General features: G+C 37.9%; 1 protein-coding gene across 1 annotated transcript in view; it reads right to left on the bottom strand.

Moving 5' to 3' along the window:
- The window catches only part of LOC139716509 (uncharacterized), a 51,429-nt gene extending 32,452 nt beyond the window's left edge, over positions 1 to 18,977 (bottom strand). The window contains exons 1-5 of the mRNA XM_071628050.1: positions 18,842 to 18,977; positions 16,747 to 16,881; positions 15,156 to 15,374; positions 13,245 to 13,550; positions 12,229 to 12,552 (exon numbers count right to left, since the gene is read on the bottom strand). Coding sequence (XP_071484151.1) covers positions 12,229 to 12,552; positions 13,245 to 13,550; positions 15,156 to 15,374; positions 16,747 to 16,881; positions 18,842 to 18,893 — 1,036 coding nt within the window. The 5' untranslated portion in view covers positions 18,894 to 18,977. The remainder of the gene's footprint in view (positions 1 to 12,228; positions 12,553 to 13,244; positions 13,551 to 15,155; positions 15,375 to 16,746; positions 16,882 to 18,841) is intronic.
- Between the last annotated feature and the right edge of the window lie 5,152 nt (positions 18,978 to 24,129).

Raw genomic sequence — 24,129 nt, 5'->3', positions numbered from 1 at the left:
ATTCACATTACATTGCTCGTATGACATGATTTCATTCGTGCATTGACATATTATCGAAAATGTTCACAAGTGTGCCAAAAAAAAAATGTATTCACGTTTTATAGCAGACAAGAAATGCAGTCTTCGTACTCTCATAAAATCATTTGCCTCATATCTTCCATTTTACACTCTAAACTCTATCTCCTGTTTCTATTGTACTTCCAATTATTTTGTTTGTTGGAAATGAAATAAATGAACTTGAACTTGAACTTGAAGATACGATGTATATGCATGTTTGCGATACAGCTTTGTTGGTATACCAAAGTTAAGTATACAGAGTACTATATAAAGCTCATGAAATATATTTTGATGTATTACTTTCTATCTTCATAAGTTGATGATGTTAGATTTCCTTACATACAAGTACATTTATAACACAGTGCATGGATTCATATTCCACTGAAGTTTGACATGCAAAGCATAATTTGTTTCAGTTTATCATGACCGTATTTTGCTAGAAAATCACTCGTGACTGTATTCCGAATATTTCTATGTCTATTGCTCTTCCTTAACTCTTGGCTATCATTTCATTTTCAGACAACATTAAGTCATGTGTTTTATGGCAAGCCATACGGGAAAAAACAAAATATATTCGATGTTCACAAAAATATATATGCGCAATTAAAATATATTCGATGTTCACAAATATATATGCGCAATTGAAATATATTCGATGTTCACAAAAAATATATACGCAATTAAAATATATTCGATGTTTACAAAGATACATATGCGCAACTAAAATATACATATTTTATACAGATATATATAATTATGACGTTGATGAAATATATGACCAATGATAAATATATGCATTGTAAAGTAAGATGTTCAAATACAATATATGTGTTGTGAAAAAATATATGAGCTAAAAAAATACATGAGCATTAATTAATATATGTATCGTGCAACAAATATGTGAACATAAATAACTATATGTTGTCATGAAAAAGGAATGAGCATAAATAAATATATTTCAAGTAATATGTGTAAAATTTACAAGAAAGTGATATACAAATGTATGTGCAATCTAAAATTTCCTTCATAAATTTCATATAAACTAGAAATTAGCACCTAACTATTATCGTTTGGCTTTATATGCGTGCGGAAAAAATATGTCCGGAAGGGGAAAAAAAATGTGCTTCTTTAATAGACGCAGTCGTCACATAAGTCTTTTAATCAGACTATCCAGTCAGACCATTCCGTGGCGCAAGTCAGAATGCAGTATTGCGCGGCGTGGCGCGGCAAGTACAATCGAGCTCTGTAGATTAGACTGTGCGCCGCGGGAACCATGTTGTTGTTGTTGTTTTGGTTTTAATGGCATGAGCTAGTCTGACTTATAGACCCTCTGCTCGTACTATTTTGCTATACATTCGACAAAAAAAAAAAAAATGCGACGACCTTGTCCTCCGGAGCGGCGACTTCTTCACCGCGGGGGGGGGGGGGGGGGGGGGGGCATTTTGTCTTTGAGCACACGTACAACTTGTACGCACGCACACGTCGTGGGCCGTGGGGTACTTGGTGTAGCACCTGTGCAAACGCGGGCCGGTTAAATGAATCCCCACCGCAACCAGTACTGTACAGTCCCTTTAAACTATTGCGATCGCCTACATGAAGAAATCACCTAAGTTTAATTATGAGACGACCAGCCACGAAGAGTGATAGTTAGGCCTATATAGCTCATATACAAACGTGACAAATATGGCGGGAATTCCACCAAACTCTCAGCACCTTGTCTAATCTATCAAGAGCAACAACGTCAACCACAACAAGAGGCAGAGCGACACCCCCTGCACCTGCCCCATCTATCGTAACTCCAGCGCGAGGAGCTGTATTAAACTCGTGTTGGGGTCGATGGTGCGTTTACATCCGATCGGATCCTGCCGGTGACACCGCTGGCGATGCGACTTCGAGTACCAGTAGGAGTACGAGGAGGACTAGTATAGAAATGCAATCAGCCATGAGCTGAGAATAGTTTTCGGGCATGGCTGCTATGGACGTGGTGGCAGAGGAAGCGGCAGATCGAGTGCATACAGATGATCTTGGATTGAAAGCTGACCGGCTTGGGTTTGGAGCGTGCGTGTAAAGGTGCGATCACAGATCGCCGGTTTAGATGGCGGTTCATGGCGGTTCTCAAACCGCCGTGAACCGTGTCCCAATGATGGCGGAAAGCACTTTGACTACGTTCTCAACACGTTTTGAACACGGAGCAAACGCGGATTGACGCGGTAGTAACACGTATCGTCCCGGAAGGTGGAGGAGTCCATACCAAGCCATGTAGTTGGATGCAATCAGAGCCCTTTCACTTGTCCTCAATGGGTTTCAACAAGGAGCGTTTTGCTTTGTTAGGTAAACACAATTTTAAAGAAATTATGAAACGTTGTAATCCCCTGTGTTTTACAGATTGATATAAGTGATGCAACAAGCAATTATCTTCAAGTTTCAACGTGACTTTTCTCTTTCTCTTTTCATTTTTAAAATATCCGCATTAACTGTAATTAAAAAGACATACATATCAAAGGCAGAATCCAAAATAGTTTCCAAAGTTTCCTGTTCATTTGAAGGTTTATTTATCAAGTGATGTACAAGTACTTGCTTGTTTCAACATCTCTCTTTTTTTTAAAATTCTTTCTTAATTAAGTTTTCACACAATTATTTCGCGTGTTGAATTTAAGATCTTGTAGCTTGTTTATCCATGTTTTCACAAAATTGCTCCTTCTTATCTTTCACAGCTTCATGTGAAATATGAGCCTAGGAGAGTTCCTAAATCGTATGGGGAATCTGTATGTGATACCCTAGATCCATTACGACAAACTACTATGGCAAACGTGGTTTATGCGCCCCAGAACTGTGGAAAAGCATCCCAAGTGATAGAACATGAAGTTCCATCAATAAGTATAAAATGTTTTTAAATACTTAACTGTTAAAATAGTAACATAGTGATTGTAGATGATGATTTATGCAGCATGTTACTGTTTCTGAAATTACCTTTTCCTGTTTATCTTTTGCTCCCCCTCTAAAGCGCATAGAGACCTTGCCAAAGGTATTATGCGCTTTATAAGAACGGTAATGATGATAATATAATAATAATATCTTTAACAACAGTCAATAAAAAAGACATATTATGTACATTATAATTATCAAAGAAACATATATAGTATTATGTGCATAGTTTCCTCTTTACTTACAGGTTCATGTAACATAGAAATGGTGTTTTTCAAGTTTCAACATTGCTTTTCCCTCTACTCTCTTAAGTTTTAACATATCTGTATCAACATGCAGTCTTACAAAAATGCCATACATAACCACGAAAGCAGAACCCAACATAATTATTTACATAAGTCTTCTGTGTGTAACACGTTGCTGGCCATCTTAAAAGCTGTTAAGCTTTGATAGAATTATGAACTTACCTTTTAATGTAAATGATGTACTATTCAACATACCTAACAACCTTTTGAACATTAAACTTTATTTTGTTACTGATATGTGTTAAAGAAGTAAGGAAACAGTAGCATTCAATATAATTATTTGCCCGATCTTGCATTATGGGTTCATCTTTGCTTTTATCTCCATTTCTTATTGCTCCGCCACGAAGTGTCACCGGAGCCATTATTCTCTTTTAAGTTCATTGTTTCTTTTCACTTGAAAATTGTGGCGGTATTAACACGGTATTATCACGGATCTTGCGGTGCAAACACAGAGGATGCCGTTCTTAACACGATGGACGGCGATGTGAACACGGTCCATTTCAAACCGCCAAGACCGCCACGAAAAATTAAACATGTTTAATTTTTCTGGCGGTTCTCGCGGTTCATGGCGGATGGGTGACGGATGACCACGGTTTGTGTACGGTGTAAACACGGTCTTTGGCGGAGCACGGCGATTTGCTGAACCGCCATGAACCGCCATCTAAACCGGCGATGTGTGATTGCACCTTTAGTCCCGATTCCCGATCCACCGCACGAACGTACTTGGTACAGCTGACTCGGTATACAAAGCACGAATTCAGAATATGAATACAATGTAGTCATTAATTCCGTCAAATGATGCGACTAGTCCAGGCGCAGCGACCCAGAAAAAATGACTTCGTTCAACCCACCCCGCAGAAAAGGTTTGACTGCATGGGGTGGTAGGTTGGACCCTCTGGAACACCCCTAGGTAGTATGTGATATCAAATTGTGGTATCAATGAAATTTTACAGGCCATTTTAGTTGCGACATGACCATATTCTTCGAGGAAGCGTCTGCGCACACTAAGACTACTACACGTACCACTAGCACTGCTACAGGCGCCAATGCCAGTGGTGCGTGTTATAGTCTTAGCGTACAAAGACTTTTTCCGCGACAAACATCGGTTTTTGCCAGCAAACTAACTTTTCACGCTAAGCTGGGGTCGGTGTAGTGTAGTTTCCAGACGTTTTTATTTCGTCTTTATTTCTCCGAGTTGAAGCAAGCCAAGTGAGAGTGCATACCCAGCGATTGTGACGCCCGAACCGTTTTTTGTGGCAATCATTGAGCATGCACCCTCACTCGGCTTAGCGCAATACAGCGGGCTTCTGCACAATACACAAGCTGTAACTTAGAGAAATAAAAGCGAAATAAAAACAGCTAGAAATTAAGACTATGGTCGGTAACGCTTGTCGCTATTGGGGCACTGGAAATGACAAAATTATCACAGTTTTTGCATTTATTTCACGAAGGATTCATCGAAACGCCTTAAAACTATAATGTGCATGTTGCTAGAGATGTCAGTAATACAATGGGATACATTGTAAGGTATAATAATGTGCATGGTTACCATAGTAACCGGATGCCTACAGGTGATTGGTAACTCCCAAAAATATCTGGAATTTCGACAGGTTTGTTTCTTTTGCCTTTCGTGCACATCACTCATTGTAGATGAGCTCTACACTGTAAAATTAGTCTGGATAAAAAGGGAAAAGACGCCCAAGATTTTTCCCTCATTCTCTCCTCAGCATTAATTCATTACTGCACGTTTTGAATGAAATTTACATATCATGATATTTCATTTTATTCTATATATATATATATATATATATATATATATACATATTACAATAGCTAACGATTACAAAAGTACGCTTAATTCTTTGATGGATAATCCAGCGCACGTGTATATTCCTTCTTTAGAAAGGAATTTATCGGTATTCTTGAATAAACTTCCTTTAAGAACATAAACATTCAATTGCTTTCCTCTGCTCTTTTCTAGGATTGTTTTGAATAACCATCGCTCTGTCAATACTCGAAAGAGCTACTATAGAATATTGGGTTTGCTTTCTGTATTCCTCTTATTTTCAAAGGGAAATTTGTGTCCATACATTATTAAAAACTATATACATTTGCCTATGCTTTGAAGTCAAATTTGTGTTGAAAGTACGACGGATGCAACTTTTTCATTCATTTTACTATTCGAAAATGATATCTTTCTTTCAATGGCCGTTTATTATGCCTTTGCTTACAAATTTTGCTGTAACTTGAGAATGCTTCAAAATATTCTTCACATACATGTCGCACACTTTATGCAGAAGGAAGGACATGCTTATTGAGCTTTTTGAAATTATGGGCTTTAGTTTTTGAGTTATTGACAACTAAATTCTGATTGGATAATACTGGTTGCCATGGCAACAGGGAAAACTTTTTTAACGAAGATCAATAAAAAAGTTTTTTTTTTAATTGCATCTATATGATTTAAAAAAAACAATGTTTGCAGCAGCAGGAGGCATTTTGGGGGTTACCAGTCATCTTTAGGCATCCGGTTACCATGGTAACCATGCACAATATTATAACTTACAATGAATCCCACTGTATGGATGACATCTCTAGCAACATGTACATATATAGTTTTATGCAGTTTTGATGAATTCTTCATGAAATAAATGCAAAAACTGTGTGAGTTTGTCGTTTTCAGTGCCCCAAATAGCGACAAGCGTTTACCGATCCTAGTCTTAATTTCTAGCCGTTTTTTCGTCTTTATTTCTCTGAGTTGCAGCTTGTGTATTATGCAGAAGCCCGCTGTATATGTTGCGCTAAGTGGAGTGAGAGCACACACCCAGTGATTGCAATTCGGTCGTCACAATCACCGGGTATGCGCTCTCACTCGGCTTGCTTGAACTCTGGAAATAAAGACGAAATAAAAACGGCTAGAAACTACACTACACCGAACCCAGCTTGGCGTGAAAAGTTAGTTTGCAAGGCAAAACCCTTGTTTATCGAAGAAAAAGTATATGCGCGCTAAGACTACTACACGCAGCACTGGCACTGCCGCCTGTAGCAGTGCTAGTGGTGCGTGTAATAGTCTTGGCGTGCGCAGACTCTTTTACGTTTGTTCCAACAAATCATGATGAAAAATGGCCAGTAAAATTCTATTGACACCACAATTTGGAACCACATACTACCTGGGGATGTTCATAGAGGTCCCATCTACCACCTTGTCTGGTCAAACCTTTTCTGCGGGGTGGGTTGAACGAACTCCTTAATTAAGCCTCTTACAGGAATTAGCGCCTTGACTAGACGTCTCATCAGCGCCCCCGAATACGTCTATAGTCTGATCTTGCAGAGCTCGATTGTACTTGCCGCACCAGCATGCATTCTGATCTGACCTGATTGCGGCATGGTCTATCTCGGACTTGATCTATAGGGTTTGAAAAGGCCCATTTAAAGACTATATAGAGAGCTCATATATTTTTCCTTGCGCACATATTTTTGGGGTACGAATAGTTTTTTTTTTTCTTGCACAAGATTTGTAAGACGTTCAAACATAATTCTCGTACGAACAATACCTCCCCGCGCACATATCACAAAGCCCAACGATACTAGTATCGAAGTGCTAATTTCTAGTTAATATGAAGTTTAAATAATGAAGGAAACGTTGGATTGCACATATCGCTTTTTTGTATAATATATATTTTACCCATATATAATTTCAAATGTGCATGTTTATTTATGCTCTTCCTTTTTTATTACAGCATATAGGCCTATTCATCTATGATCACAATTTTCAGCGCATATATTTTTAGCATATAATATATTATGCTCACATATTTGTTGCACGAAGAATATATCTATTTATGCTCATATATTTTTCTTAACGCATATATTTTTAACAAGGCATACATTTATTGATGCTCTTTGTTTTTCAGCCCATATATCGTCATACATATGAAACATATTTTAATTTCGCATATATTTTTTGTGAACATCGAATACATTTTGTTTTTTCCCCTATGGCTTGCCATAATGGCTTGACATAGTTTCTTTTCCAAGAAGGGAAGGGAAATTGTGTCTGTACACGAAATATTATGTCTATCTATGCTGTAGCAGTGAACAGCATGTTTCATTCATTCCATAGTCATCCATCTCATCGCCACCCTCCACAGTCAAGTTCTTATCGTTCTCTGCTTTCTTTCTCTCATCAAGATCTTCTGATATGCTGACAGCCACTTTCTATTCCCCACTCCCTTTCCACTCCTCCTGTCATCTGTCTTCACCTCATCTCACGATATCAGCGATGTAAATGTAAACAACACCGGAAAGTCACCGGGACATGTTTTGTAAACATATGTACAGTAATGTATCAAATGTAAATGACTGTGTTGGAATAGTATACTGGAGAACAGTGAATAAAGAACACTTGCATTCTGACTCCAGATCCAAGCAGCCATGCATCCATCATTCTCCCCATCCTCCCACAAAACATAAAACATATGATACACTAATGATACGATGTTATGTAGGATTGTGTTAATGTAGATTCCACAATGTCTTAACAATAGCAGACTAATGCAGCACTGGGTTGATGACGAAAATCAAAGACAGAAATTCAAACCAAAAAATAAAAACACACAACAGACTATCTATCGATCAGGTTAACCATTAATATAAAAATTATTTGAGATTCCTTAATTTCTCATTAATGGGTCATTGGTAAACACAGAACAAAAAATTATCTTAATGGAATCGATTTCAAAATGGTTTCAACGCTACATTTCATCTGTGCAGTACGTATCTTTCACGTATCTGAACAACACTTGATGTAATGACCTCTGTTTCTGCCTTTTTTATCTGGCCAAATTGTCCACAGTAAGGTATTAACAGTTTTCTTCGATCTGTATACTGAATATAAAAGTTAAGATAAGTTGCAGATTAATGTAACAAATATCATGAAGAAAGTGTATTACCTGTCAAGGCGAACATGACCGAATTGATAAAGGCCGACTTGCCAGTTGACATCACACCAAATAACCCAAGATTCACCTGGTTCACGTTAAGTGTAATTTTCGTTGCATCACCAGGCTTGTAGGATTGTATTTGTTTCCTCAGATTCCCCAACAGTTCTCGTGAGGCGAATACAAACGAAAGAAATGGTGTATAGATTTAGCAACAATACGACTACTCAGGGAGCTGTTGCATAAAAGTCGAGATCAAATATTTCGGAAGTCTCTGAATACTTAAATCATTTACTTCAAACAAAGAACTCAAATTCCTTGAAATTTAGATTTGCATTCTATCTCTACTTCATTGTGTCATTATAATGCTGTGTTGTGTTGTCTTGTGTTGTGTTGTGTGTTGTGTTGTGTTGTGTTGTGTTGTGTTGTGTTGTGTTGTGTTGTTGGCTCTATAAGTCAAATCAATGCCGTCATATCGTTGCTGTAACAACACTTAACAATGCTTTGAAAGACGTTTAAAAATGATATCTACCTCGTTTGTGTCCATCATCTTGCTTCTTCCTCATGCGTTTAAACACAAGGAAAAACACCAGACCCAAGACGATAAGAATTATCGCAATTATTCCGAAAATTGCACCCACGGAGAGTCCTCCTGCACATGGACGACAAAAGAAGAATGAAAAGAAAAAAAAAAGAAAGACTTCAAGCATGATGACCATGTATGTGGAGAAGCAATGGCTTTTACTGGCTTTGGTATACAAATCAACGAATCAATATACCTAGCTGTAGTCTTTCTAAAATGCACATGGTGGGTGCATGTTTACACGTGTGTGTGTGTGTGTTCATTTGTGCGCTACAAGGGGACGTTTTGTCATTAACATTGCAACCAATCAATTCATTCATAAAAATTTATCAACCAATTCATAGAAGCCCTAGTAATGCCATGACAGCTTTCGGCATGATATTATCTGCCGTAATGGCATTATTGCTCATCATTATTCACCATACATTCCTACTGAGACCACTGTAAAGGTAGACGAATAAAATGGTAGACGTTAACCCTATTCCCACCGGGGGGGGGGGGGGGGAGGCATTTTGCCCTCCCCCCCTCCCCCCTCGACGTTTTGCGTGATTATTCCGCAACGCGTGATGCTCTCGCCGCGACATTTTATGACTTTTTTCTTTCAAGTATCGCGCAACTTTTGAGACCAAATTTGTCGCTCCCGGGCATACCGTTTTGAAACCAAGCCCCTTCGAAAAAAATTTGTCGGCCCAAAAATTGCTCAAAAACGTGATTTTGTGTACAAATCCAATGTAAATTGTGTTTTTGCAATTAATTCATATAAAAACAAATATTTTTACTTTCAATGGCTGATAATGATTTATTTTAGCCTGATTATGCTTTAAAAAAGTTCTGCGACAAATATTGACAAAAAACTAACAAAAACAATAAGTAAAAAAACTAAAGAAATACATACGAAATTCAATAAACAATAAAATACAAAAGAAATAATTATGAAGCCGATTTTTTGCTTCAATATTATTGTTGAGGGTATTGGAAAGAATATGTTCACCAAAAATTAGAAGTCTTGGAGCTCTATTTTTTTATTTATAGGCAAAAAAAAAATATTTTGCATAAATTAGCATAAATTAATTAATATAAAATACATAAATTAAAATGTGAAAAATCTAACTATACAGTCTTGTACATTACATTGGCCTCTACCTCAGTGCAAATTTTCGCGAGGATCGCGCGATCCACGACCGAGATCTGAAGGGGGCCAAAAAGCACCCCCCCCCCCCGGTGGTTTCAAGTCCCTCAAAAAACCCGGTGGGATTAGGGTTAAAGGAATTTTGCACATATTAAAGATGAAATAATTTTTTCGGCTTGCCAAATTTGCACATGACTTCATCGACAAATTATGTTGAAGGCAAAGAAAACGAGGCGATTACTACAATGTGTCAATGGCAAACTTCTGACGTAATGACATTGTTACCTCCTTTCTTTTGCATGGTTTTGCCTCACATCAACTTATTGGTTTTCGCAGGCTTACCTATCAATACAATTATAGTAACCAGAGACTCCTGTTACAGTCATGTACATCAAATCACTTAGTCCAAGTTTGAAATATAAAATCTTTCTTCAGGTAGACCTACTTTTTTTTTCCCAAAAGGGACCATTCACTGTCCCATGATCTAACCAAAACTCTTCCATTTTCGAACTTCAACAGTGAAATTTGCATTATCGTCGGACCAAATATGCAAAATTTACGAATTTAATCAATAGTGAGTGTTCAAGAGTGTCGTACTATGCAAATCATATGGGGCGACAATGTAAATGAAGCATTCAAGTTTCAACTTCACTATCCTCCTTGAAATCAGAACAAAAAAAAAGAACTTCAATTCTTCAGTATAAAACTATCCTTGAACTGCACTGAGTCAGCATTAGCGAATCTTACCAGAAGGTGAGTGCGGGAGGGGTAATGATTTTCACAATATGGTCCATGTTCGTAAGGCCACACGAAGTTATCCCCTCATTTTGTTTGCAGTTTTGTTTTTATCGATGTCACCGTTCAATGGAGCCAGATAAAACTAATAGAGTTACACCATTGTATCTAGTACCGATTTACTGAACATTTGACTGTTCATGGCTCATTAAGTCAACTTTACCACAAATTTGATTTTCTCTTTTTGTCTCGCCCACCGGAGGTGGAGGCGAGACTAAGGGATCCAAATGGCGTCCGTCCGTCGTCCGTCCGTCGTCCGTCCGTCGTCCGTCGTCCGTCACAAATGTTAAAGTTTACCTGCAAGACTCTCTTATGATGCATAACTTTGCAACTGTTACAGCAATGGCAGCCACACTTGGGTGATAGAAGCTCTAGGGGTATCTTCATGTTATGGTGTTGTCAGAGGTCATGTGATATTGTCAAAGGTCATTTTGAGGTCATATATTAAAGAGTATGTGCAAGACTCTCTTTTCTATGTCAAAGTTTACCTGCAAGACTCTCTTTTGACAAATAACTTCACATAAGTTGCTTGGATTACAACCTAACTTGGGTCATAGATGCACTGGGGGTACCTTCATGTTATGGTGCCGTTGGAGGTCACAGGATAAGGTCAAAGGTCATTCGAGGTCATACGTTAATGTTTACTTGCAAGACTCTCTTATCACATGTAACTCGACACATGTTGCTACAATGGCAATCAAACTTGGGTGATGGATGCACTGGGGGTACCTTCATGTTATGGTGCCGTAAGAGGTCACATGATAAGGTCATAGGTCATTTGAGGTCATACGTTAAAGTTTACTTGCAAGACTCTCTTATCACACGTAACTCAGCACATGTTGCTACAATGGCAATCAAACTTGGGTGATGGTGAGAGATGATGTCTCTTGGGAAGTTGAAGGTAACCACAAGGTCAAAGGTTACAGACAGGGGTCAACGAACTTTTAGGGCCCAATGTTAAGTTTTTGGGGCGCATTTCGTTTATGGCTCATAACTTTTGATCCCTTTGTCCGTTTCTGACCAAACTTGGATGAAAGATGTCCCTTGGGGAGGTGAAGGTCGTCACAAGGTCAAAGGTCACAGACAGGGGTCAGCAAAGTTTTAGGGCCCAATGTTATGTTTTTAGGGCGCGTTTTGATTGTGGCTCATAACTTTTGATCCCTATGTCTGTTTGTCACCAAACATGGACGGTAGATGTCCCTTGGGGAGTTAAAGGTCATCACAAGGTCAAAGGTCACAGAAAGGGGTCAACAAATTTTTAGGGCCCAATGTTAAGTTTTTATGGCGCGTTTCGATTATGGCTCATTACTTTTGATCCTTTGTCCGTTTGTGACCAAACTTGGATGGTAAATGTCCCTTAGGGTGTTGAAGGTCACCACAAGGTCAAAGGTCATAAGCAGGTCAATCAACTTCTGGGAGTTAAAAAAATATTAATTCCTTGTACGCGAATGGGCGAGACACAATTTGGCGATAGCCTTGTTTAGGTAAAAGTCCTACCTGACTTCAAGATCACCGTTATCATTGCACTTTCAGTCCCATGTGCAGCTTCTCCATGGGTGCTGCACGTAAATGTTTCGCTGCTACTCTCGAAACTCATTGACACGTTCGCATAGACTGTTTGGTCGCTGGAACCATCCTCCCGTCTCTCGAAGGACGCAGGGAGTAGCGTTAGGTCTGACTTTCCGGCCCCTGTTAGTGAAATTGTGACGTTTGGTTTGGCCCCGTGTACTGTGCAAGAGAGCTGGAAATCTCGGTTGTTCACTTCCTTGGTACACTGTTTATCCCCTTGGCATCTGTCAAAGCTAGGATGGCTCCCATGGGCTGAGGGGTCGACGACACACAGATAAAGTTGACAGAATGTGACTAAGATTATATTAACCATTATTATGATGTATATGATTTGCATAACTTTGAACTTCTTTGTCAAGAAAAATGTTTTTAATTTTGATGGGAAGTTATAAAAGAAACCTAAACAAAGAGCACTATGAGTAAATATTCTCTCAGATCAGATATTACAAACGATATCTTGATAACAGATCTGTTGATACGTCGAAAATAGTTGGTGTCTATATCGTGTGAAACCGAGCAGAATGTTGTGAAGGATTTTGTGTCGTTCGCCAGGATTTTTTTTTTGAACTGGAAATAAGGGGTTTTGAAGAACACAGTTTCCTATTTATAGCCATAATTACACTCTCCCCTATATCCCGTCCGCTTGTATCATTAGGTTGTTGTGGAGTCTCAGCATTTGCAATATATATTTTTTTAATTGTCGCACTCTATTACAGTGACAAAGTATAGCTATACATATAATCATAAGGGTTTTTAAAAGGTAATCAAAATGTTTTACATCAACGCTCTGCTTTATAGATCACCATGTCTCCCCCTTGATCTCTCCATACATGCTCATGAGTCAAATGTATTTTATTTCAGGTATTTGTACTCTCTCTTCTGGTACACAAACGACATGGAATGAAATGAGGATCAAAAGCACTATGGCAACAGGAAACACATACCATTCACAGTAAGTTCTGTCGAGTTCTTCCAACTCTTTGAATCGTGCGCGAAGACTTCACACGTAAGTGTCGCCTCATCAAAAACACTGACTTCACTAATTGTCAGGCTGAAGTCATTTTCCATGCTGTATCTACCATTCCCGACAGACGGGGGATGGAAGGTACCGTCTGTATAATTCGCTACCACCTTACCACTGGATTCATCGACCCACTGGACCCGATAGGGCGTGTAAGGAAGCTTACACGGCAATGAAGCGGTCTCCCCCTTCAAAACTGTCAATCTCGGCGTTGTCTGCATTTGAAATTCTGGATTGGATAATACGGAGAAAGTTAATGCCCTTTTTCGTTTGTTTGTTCGTTTGTCTTTTTTTTTTTTTTAGGGGACGTAAAATTTCTGCAATGCCAGTAAAAAAAAAAGAAGAAAGAAATGAATGAAAATGTTTGAGAAAGAAACTGGAAAATCAAATTGAATATCACACTTTCTTCAATCCAAAGGAGGCTAACTTTGTCCCATGTTATGTATGATATATTATATCGTATTGAGATTATGGGTGGAGAGATATACATAGAGAACTGTATGAAATGTAAGCAGTGGCATAATATTGTAAAGAAATCTATGAAAATTTGAATTAAATCAGCAAAAAAAAAATGAGTGCATCATTTTACCTTCAAAAACTCGATAACTTACAAGCATGTCCTCTAACAAATACAGCATTGTTATCATCATTATTATGATAATTTCTTTTTTCTAAATTATCATTGTCATTAGAACGCGAGGGGGAGGGGTCATTTTCCCTTGTGTGTTTTGTGTTGATTTTCTTTTTTTTTTACACGTAACGTTTATACAACTTTATTGCGTCTTACCCCAGTATTAAATTTGTTCAAGGGAAATGTGCCCCCTCCCTGCATTAAAATAAAAAAAAATCCTTTGACATCAGACCCCATAGTTTTATATTTTTGGTTCGTACAATAATAATTACGTACAAAAACAGAAACATCTTATTTTCTTGACTCTGTTAAAACCAATGAGCATGTGACCTGAGATATTTTGCAAGCAAGTGCATAGCTGAAACCAATACAGATATTTTATGCTTCCTCACCGGAGGTGTTAAGCTTCCTGACTCTCTGACCTTAGTAATATATTTCTTGATATGTGTCCAATAGTGACCAATTACTTTCGTTTTACTGTATTCTCCCTGTGAATACGGTCATGACGGTTCAGCTCTCATTCACGGGTTTTCCTTCAGGCTGATCTCTGATTTCCGTTTCTTTTCATGCTTGGTTTTGTTTAATCGTGTTTGTTTAATCCTATTCGCTTTTTTTTTTCAAAATGATCGCATAAGTTCATGTCAACTAAACATATCTCCACTCCAGGTCAACATTGTCGATTACATCACCCTAGTTCTACATCACCCTAGTCCCCCCCCCCCCCCCCCCCCACGGCCAGGAGCTTTGTGTGCCATTGACCTTTTATGTGAACAGATGGTCAATGGTAATAGAAGAGTTAAGGGTCAATCAGAGGATTGAACATGATGACATTGCATTGAAGGTACAATTTGATGCCTGCTCTCCTACATGTCGGTTCGCGGATAGAGCAACACACGTAGTCACCAAAATTACAGGAACATAAGAAATAAGTACGAAAGGATTTGAACACCACGAACATAACACAGAGACCAATGTGTATCAAAACGACCAAAAAAAAACCCCAACAACAACAACATGCAAACGTGTCAAAGTATAAAAAGCTGAGCAGTTGAACGGATGATCACTAGGGTATATTCAGCGAAGAAAGAAAGAAACATAAAAATCCAAGATATTATATGAAGTCAATGTGTGACAGCTTTTGGCATTACGAAAAGAGAAAAAATCTCACGGCGTATGCCCAAGCTTTCGATGTACAGAACTTACCACGAACAGTGACCGTGGTACTATTGGCGTGGAGTTCCGCTTTGTAGTTTGAGACGCGACAAATGTAATTTCCGGCCATGTTAAAGTCGAGAGGTTGTTTAAATACCAGGCTGTAGTTTTGGCTTACTAGTATGTCGACAGAACCGTCGTCAAACCTTGTACCACTTTTCTGCCCTTTGTACCAGACTATCAAATCCTCTGCCGTGTCAACAGTGGCACCTGTGACGGAAACAGTGACGGGAAAGCAAAATCTCAGCCTTAAGTTTTTTTTTTAATCCTTATATTGATCCTATATTCCTAATACTTCGCAAAAGGATTAACCTTCAAACAATACATATGCAAAATAATACCAGTAGTACACATGACAGTTCAAAAGTTATGAAGCGTTAAAGTTTTGGTTAAATCTAAGGTTCGTTATTAAATGTGAAAATGACACAAGGTGCGTTTTGCTGACAGAGCATAATTTGTGCGCTTTCTCATTCGTTCTTCAAAGGCAGGTGAAATTATATTTCTGTCGTGCATGAGGAGGATGGGGAGGGGCGCTTGTCTCATCTTGCTCCGCAGAAACCTTTAACAAAGTGTTGACTATTGCAATTCGGGAAGAAGCAGTGACGTAAAATCCTAGAAGCAAAAGTTTCTTGAAGTACCTCAAAGACGTTTCCTTCTTCTCTCTATTTTGATTTAATATAGATATAACAGTTTATTTTCCAGTTCCCTTTTTGGAGTTCAATGAGGATGCTTACGTGATGATGGGAACGTATCTTATCATCTTTTGAAGAGACTTTTTCAACTCAGACAGACCTTTCTCTCAATATTTTGCTCGATATCTGAAATATTTGCAGACTTGAATTTGACTGTGGTCTTCAATTCATCAAACCCCAGGTTGATTGTTGTGGTGCTAACCGATATTTTGTATAGCTTCATGGTTGAGGAGTTCTTTCAGACGAGAATACCTTTCTGCTCCCGATGAGGAGGCGTCCTACAGGGAGGAGCGGTTCTCGCTGCCTTTAATACTCTTAACGGTAATTATGTTAATGGATGTGGCTTGCTTTGGTACTGCCATCGTGGCTGCGTTTCACTTCGAAAAAGGTTGCGTTTATGATGTAAAACTATCTAAAATTTGTCCAGTCAATTGACCAAAATGCCAAGTAAAATAAAAAAAAATGTGCGAAGAAGAACATAATGGTGTTAGTTGAAGAGCTATTACTGAAAACTTTCTACACGTCGTGTACACCTATCGGCTAACCGCACGCCACACATAGGCCTCCTCATACAACAAAACACATGTACACACACTAACACGCGCATGCTCACGCACGCACACGCACACACACACACACACAAACACAAACACAAACACACACTGTTCTGTGAAAAATAATTCGCATGCCATACCTCTCCAATTTACACAATTGTTATCACGGACAGTGATAATTAGCATTGATGGACTGAGTAATGAATAGAATTACTAGTATTGTAATATTGTTGTTGTCATTCATTATTACCATAATCACTACCATCGATATCATTTTATTCTTATCAATATACTATTAGGAATGTCGTTAATCACACACATGTGTATTACTATTACCTTTCTTCCAATAGACCGCGATTGGTTCTCCCCGGAATAAACAGGGAAGACTGACAATTTGCTGCCCTTCCCAGAAAGCAGCACGAGGGTTCGTATACACGACGTCTTCCGGTACAAGCTGTGATCTTACTTGTCCTGCCACAAAGTTAAACATGTGAGAAGAGAATTTCTGCTTAAAGGGAAAATTTCAGGACAAAATCCCATCCCAAATCGTGCACCTCTATGACGGCGAATATTGAAATAAGATGGTTGACCTGACATAAATTCGTTGCGATATACTCGAAAAAAAAATCTCTACAAGGTCAATGAGGATAAAATTGTCCGAGCGATGCCGTCCTTTTCCAAAACGCAAGGGATTCAAGCTCAACCTAGGTCCGGTGTGGCTATTTAACAGAATAGTGAAAGATTCACCACAACTGATACGATAAGTATAAATAAGAAGTCATTGCAGATTTGCCGCCCAATTTGATCAAATTGCGTTCAATTTAACGATGTGACCTTTCAATTTCGAATTCCAATGATCACGGCGGTCATATACATTCAAAGACTTCGATGCGATTTGATTATATTTTTTTTCACATAAACACGTAAAAAACGCGTGAAAATTCAAACACACACGTACAGGTAGTCCAGTTCGCACAGGCACTGCTCTGACGAACGTTAGGAATTTCAATTCACGAATAGTTAGACATTTACAACATTTTGGTAGTCTTTTTCGAGACTGGTTTAACGCTCCGCGTGCTCTGCATTCGTTTGTGTGCAGACTTCATATACAGTACATGTATACCTTCAAATGGGACCGTTTGCTGAAAGTTCTTAAATATTATAACAATCCTCTGACAAACTGTGATCAATGCAACATACCCATCAACATTATAAATTATGACACTGGTGGCGGCTGAAGGAGAGTACATGAATATAATAATGTCTAATATAGATAGAACTATAGCTTAACTGGAATTTGTATCTGCGAAGAAATTGAACATCTACTTAGTTCCTGAGAAAATGAATGGCAATTTCGCGTCGTTATAGATTCAATAAATGTCACTCTAAATTTAATGAATGTCTCTCTAAATTTAATGAAATAAGGTTTACAAGAAATGACAAACACGAAATTTAATTTCGAAGAATGGAAGTAAACTATAAGAGTATAGAGTATTGACGAATATCGTTTGAACTTGAACCCGAATTCCCGATTCGAATGCATATCTAATTAAGTTTGGCTGGGAAATCTATAATGGAAGCGTTATATACCTTGAAGTGGGACCTTTGCCTTATAGGCCTACAGACATTCCCATTCCCGTGACCAACCGTCATCGAAGCATTTAGTATTTCACTTCATACACATGTCATGTACATTCATGTAAACACGACTTCAGCGCGAGGAGAGTAGGCCTAGGGCCTACATGAAGTCCCAGATACGGATAGAATTATATAGTGGCCGATGCATTTGACAATCAATAAAACTATATAATAACTGGCAATCTCTTGGGGAAAAAACAGGGTCTACAGTCGGGCCGCTTGAGCAACAAATCTTCGAAGTTTAAGTTCAAGTTCAAGCTCAAACTTGTTTCGATTTCCACAGTAAAATACTAATATACAAACGCATACATCTCAGTTTCTTAAGTGAAGGAGATAATTCATGTAAATATTGCTTAGAGTTAACAGCAACAATTGAAACCTTCCAGTATTAATGATACATTGCAATGGGTGCCGAGGTAATGAAAGAAAAATATTAATGTGCACTGTGTGAAAAATTCAGGGAATTCCAGTAATTTGGACTAGTGTAAAGTCCTTCATAAAGTTACTTGTCTTGGGACCCGGCATAATTCTAAGTTCTTAAAGTTGTAATTAGTTTTACAAAGAAGCATTAAAAAAGACACACTAGCACACAAACAACACAGTCACACACAAGCAGATAATAATGGAGGGTCACGTAAACGATCAGATCTTTCAAAGGCCTTCAATGCGATACAACTTTCTACTGCAATGTGTTCAGCACAGCGAAACACGGAAGTGGACATTGCGACATCATGCTCACGTTCAGAAGATTCCACAGCATTGTATGGTACTCTATTTCATTATCCATACTTACCAAAATATATGACTGCTGTGACGACCAGGAAAGTGATTCCTATAGACCCCATAACTGGGGAGAAGTTCGAGTACGGTGTTTTGAAGATTTATGTCCAAGCCTTAGTTTAATTCTTGGTTTTCGAGCAGAAGGTAGGCAATCAATCGGGCCTGTTTCAAACACATGTATTATAACGGATAGAGAAAGTATTGTGCCGACACCTAATGCGTGCGCTTATAGGTCATAGGACGTTTACGCATGGCCGGGAATTCCCACATATTATATAGTATTATAGAATCCCCAATCAAAGCCACAGCTTCGGCTGTTCTCCGCCCCCCCCCCCCCCTCTCTCTCTCTCTCTCTCTCCATCTGTCTGTCTTTACAGGTATCTCAATGAATTTCATTATTAGATGTGAAAATAAACAAATTCACGAGCCAATTTTTTTTTCTTGTGAATTTGTTTAAAAATCGAAGATTTTTTTAATAAATAACTTAACCCTAACTAGGCCGGGCTATTTAGGTAGATGATAGAGCCGGGGGGGGGGGGGGGGGGGGTCCTCCCAGGCTCCCCCCCCCCCCCTCCGGATCTCGGCCGTCGACCGCGCAATCGCGACGAAAATTGGCACACGCATTGCCTATGATGTAATCTAAAGTACCATAAGTTGATTTTTTTCAAAAATTATCATTTACACTAAATTATGCTAGTTATGCATAATGATGCATGAAATCAGACAATTTGGTATAAATCACTAAATAAAGCTCAAAACAGGCACATTTTTGGTGTAAATATTCTTTTTAGTGTCCTTAGCAAATGCAAGAGAAAAAAAATTGCACAATCAGAAGAAATTCTAAGTATTTTATTGTTTTTTGAATTTCTTATGTATTTCTTTGTTTTTTCGACTTTATGTTTTTCATTGTTTTTTCGATGAAATTTGTCCGTGACATTGTTCCGAACAAGAGAATGCATTATTAATTGATTTCAATCAATAAACCCCCAAAATAATCATGCTTTTATGAAATTTGCCTGTAAACACAGTTTGCATTGAAATTGTACACAAATTCACATTTTTCAGCTTTTTTTGGTCTGACATGCACATGCATATTTATGCGCAACTTCGGAACCTCGCACCCGGGCATTGCAAATTTGGTGTCAAAAGATGCGGGAGACTCGAAAGAAAAAAGTCATGAAACGTCGCGGCGATAGCTTTTCGCGATAGTGATACATCGCGCGATACGTCGAGGGGGGGGGGGGGGGGGCTCGGAGGCCCCCCCCCCGGGCCTAGTTAGGGTTAAGGCAATTTCTGTACATGTACAACAACAACTCACCACCGTCCATTTTTCGATTCCATGTTTCTAAAAAATCAATCATTTCATGAATATCCCACTCGACGTTCCAATGAATTTCATTTACCTCTTTTACGAATGATTCTTGCTGAGAACACACTTATTTATACTGGCCCAACTTATTTGAATTCTTTGAATTAGTATTAACAAATGCCCCCCCCCCCCCTTTATGTATTCATCTAAACCGAGATTAAAGTCCTTTTTATTGAAATTTTATGATCCCACGGAAATGAATTAGCCTGTTGGCATATTTTGATTTCCTTTCGAAGAACTTGCATTACAGGTGATATTATACAGTCACGTATTTTCTTGTCCCTATTGTCCTAAGACACTTGCAATGTAGATTCGAATGTATTCATATCATTTCTGCATCCATTTCTCTATATTTCCGTCTCCTTTTCACGCATCCCATTTTTCTTTTTTATCTCTATTTGCTAACGAAATGTTCACACAACCAAATGCATGCTTAAGGTATTTTCTATTTATTCTGTCATATTTCATTGGGGAAAAAAGAATTAAAATAAAGGTCCTCTCTTCTTGAAAATGATTATAGGCGAGCCAAGGGCCCGAATGATTAAAGGAAATATGCAGTATGGCATTCGATGGTACGATATTCAGTCATTCATCAACATGATCAAGGCGCTAAAGGTTTCACCAATTAATATCGTACCAAAGAAGAGTATTCACAACGTGGGTCATGTAATAAATCTCCAGGAATCATATTTCATACTCACACACACACGCACAAGCATGATAATACGATATATAATATTCAACAATAACTTTCGAATATACAACTGAATATCTAACAAAGCTTCAGCACTCTAAAGAACGTGTACAATCACAAGATTCACACAAACACTAGGCTTGTCCATTTCACACATAAAGTGAACGTAGCAAAAAATGAGATAAAAATATATTTTTTTTTCTTTAACTAATGACTGCATATCATTAAAGAGTATCGGAGGTTGAAGACATAGGTTGGAGTAAACATCGCGTTACAATGAACAAAAGCGGTAGATCAAAATCTTTGGCTTGTGTTTCATTTTTCATTTTCATGTTATTGTTTCTGTATGCATGGTACAATATCAACTCTGATCACTTTCAGAGATAAATACATGATTCATAATGAATCATTGTGACAAAGATCGGAGACATAATGATAATAAACAAAAAAAATCAAGGTACGATACAGGAGGATTCCCAGTAAGCCAAGCTTGATATTGGGGCCTCGTGCACAAATAAATACATAAACAGTTTCAACCAACTACAACTTACAATAACTACAACAAAAACAGTTACACAACAAAACATACACGGACATGTACACAGGTGATGCTAAGAAAGAAAAACAAAGAAGAAGGGGACAGCGATAATCAAAGATGGTGAGAAAGAACAAGAGAGAGAGAGAAAGGGAAGGACTCCTCGTTCACTGTACAATAACATACTGTACAAATACAACACTATTGCAGGTGTATTCACCCTGTTGCCAGGTAACGGCTGGGTGTACTAACGTACGGACCAGTTACTTACATCTGTATATAAAAATAGAGAAATATTCCATGGCATGCCTACAACAGAAGGCGGAGTATATATACAACATAGAATGAAGGTGCTTCAAGTAACAAAAGAATTCATAAACTCCACTCCATAAACTCCAAATTTTATTGTCCAAGAATGGAAATTCGTTTTGCCCAATTGATCGTGGGTCCAGCAGCCACTGAGCAGCGCCAGATCGACGTTGCTCTAACCTTTTCAACTGTTGAACGGCAAACAAGGTAGCAGCAACTCCCATCTTTTAACGTCTTTTGGTATGACGCGGCCGGGGTTTGAACCCACGACCTCCCGATTGTGAGGGCAGCCGCTCTACTCACTGAGCCAACACATCGGTATTCATGTTCTGGATATGTAAATTAAGTCACTAATATGTAGCAACGAGCATAATGTTTAACAAATCTTTTAAAGGAACCAATCAAGCGAATTGCACGGGACTGAGATGAGATTTATAAGATGAATATTGGAGGCATTTCTTGTAGGGTAGGAGTGGATTTGTTTATTGAGTTTGAAAATATTCATGAAATAAGAAGGTAAACACTGAATATTGTAGCGAAACATGAAGGTAGCAGTCTGTAAAAAATTAATATCATCAATTTTCAAAATTTTGTGCTTTTGAAATATTGGGTCTGTGTGAGCTCTATAATCAGTCCCAGCACAAATACGCATGGCTTTCTTTTGGAGCAAAAACATTGAATTTGTACTACTGTGTGAAGTTGCCCAGATAATGTTGTAACAATTTATATATGGCAAAACAAGTGAGTTATACAATACAAAAAGAGTTTCTACCGGAAGAAATACCGTAATTTCCGTAGAACACCAATATTGCGTGCAATGGGATTTGATATATGTCTGACATGATCAGACCAATTTAAATATTCATTAATAACAACACCCAAAAATGTTATACATGATTTTTGTTCAATTGCGATATCATCTATGAATAACACATTATTTTCTGGATCATGATTTGTTCTTCTATAACCTTTGAAATGAATAAAACTCGTTTTCGACAAGTTGAGAGATAGCACATTGCTCCAGAACCAAAGTGACAATTTCGGTAGTTCAGTATTTAGTTTCGAAATAAGACTATTGTAATCAGCATGGGAAAAGAATACATTCGTATCGTCGGCAAAGACAATATATTGCAATGAATCTGACACATTAACCAAATCATTTACATAAATTAGGAATAAAAGCGGGCCTCAAATGGATCCCTGGGGGACACCACATGTTAACGGAAGCAAAGTAGATGAATGAGAATCGTGAACGGTGTATTGATATCTATTTGATAGGTAACTAAGAAACCATCAAGGGCGACACCCCGTACACCATGATGCTGCAATTTAGAAAGTAAGATACTGTACCATGATCTAGAGTATCGAACACCTTGCTGAGGTCCATAAACACGCCGATCACGTGCTTATGGTCCGCCAAGGCGCTCGATATATACTCTGTCGTATAGTTTCAGGAGTGCAGCATCAGTGGAATGGGCTTTACGGAAACCATACTGATCAGGATTAAGCAAATTATTGCGTGTGATAAAATTATCAACTCTGTTATACACAATTTTCTTTTTCAAGAATCTTTGAAAAGGCAGGTAGAATAGAAATGGGGCGGTAATTGGATATATTTGAAGGATCATCTTTTTTGTGGATTGGTACCACTTTAGCTACTTTAAATGACTGTGGTAATACACCTGTAGATAATGAAAGGTTGAGAATATATACCAGTGGTATCAAAATATATCGTATTATTTTCTTCAATAAATATGAGCTGATTTCATCATGACCAGTTGCATAACTATCTTTCAATGATTACTTACAGGGTAAAAAAATAACGTTTTGTAAAAACTTCTATTCAAAAAATTCCGAAAGTCAATTCCATTTCTATCAATTTTCTTGGCTTGATTTTGACCAATTCCAACAAAATACTCATTAAATTTGTTTGCAATTGTTCATGGTGTGTCATATGACACTTCTTCAAAAAATAACATATCAATATTGTTAACACGACCTTTATTCAAAATTTCTTTAATTACTTTCCAAGTGGATTTACAATCATTTCTAACTTTTACAAATCTATTATGAAAATATGATTTACGAGATGCCCTTATTATTTTTGTCAATTTATTTCTATATTTCTTACATCTATCAAAACATTCTAAATCAAATCTATTATTTATATGCAATTTGTATAACATATTCCGTCTCTTAATTGACCACAGAATACCATTCGTGATCCACGGGTGTTTTTTCTTCTGTTTAACATTTATTTCTTTTACAGGCATATTCTTATCAAAATAATATAAAAATTTATTTTAAAAACAGTCATAGGCGTAATTAACTTCCTCGCATGCAATAACATCTCTCCAAGTTTCTACTGCCAAATCATTTTTTAATCTATTAACT

The sequence above is a fragment of the Diadema antillarum genome, unplaced genomic scaffold (assembly GCF_040938485.1).
Source record: "Diadema antillarum isolate AM-2024a unplaced genomic scaffold, OU_Dant_1.0 scf00000066, whole genome shotgun sequence".
Classification (NCBI taxonomy): Eukaryota; Metazoa; Echinodermata; class Echinoidea; order Diadematoida; family Diadematidae; genus Diadema; species Diadema antillarum.
The sequence above is the reverse complement of the archived record's forward strand: the minus strand, read 5'-3'. Positions and strand labels throughout refer to the sequence as shown.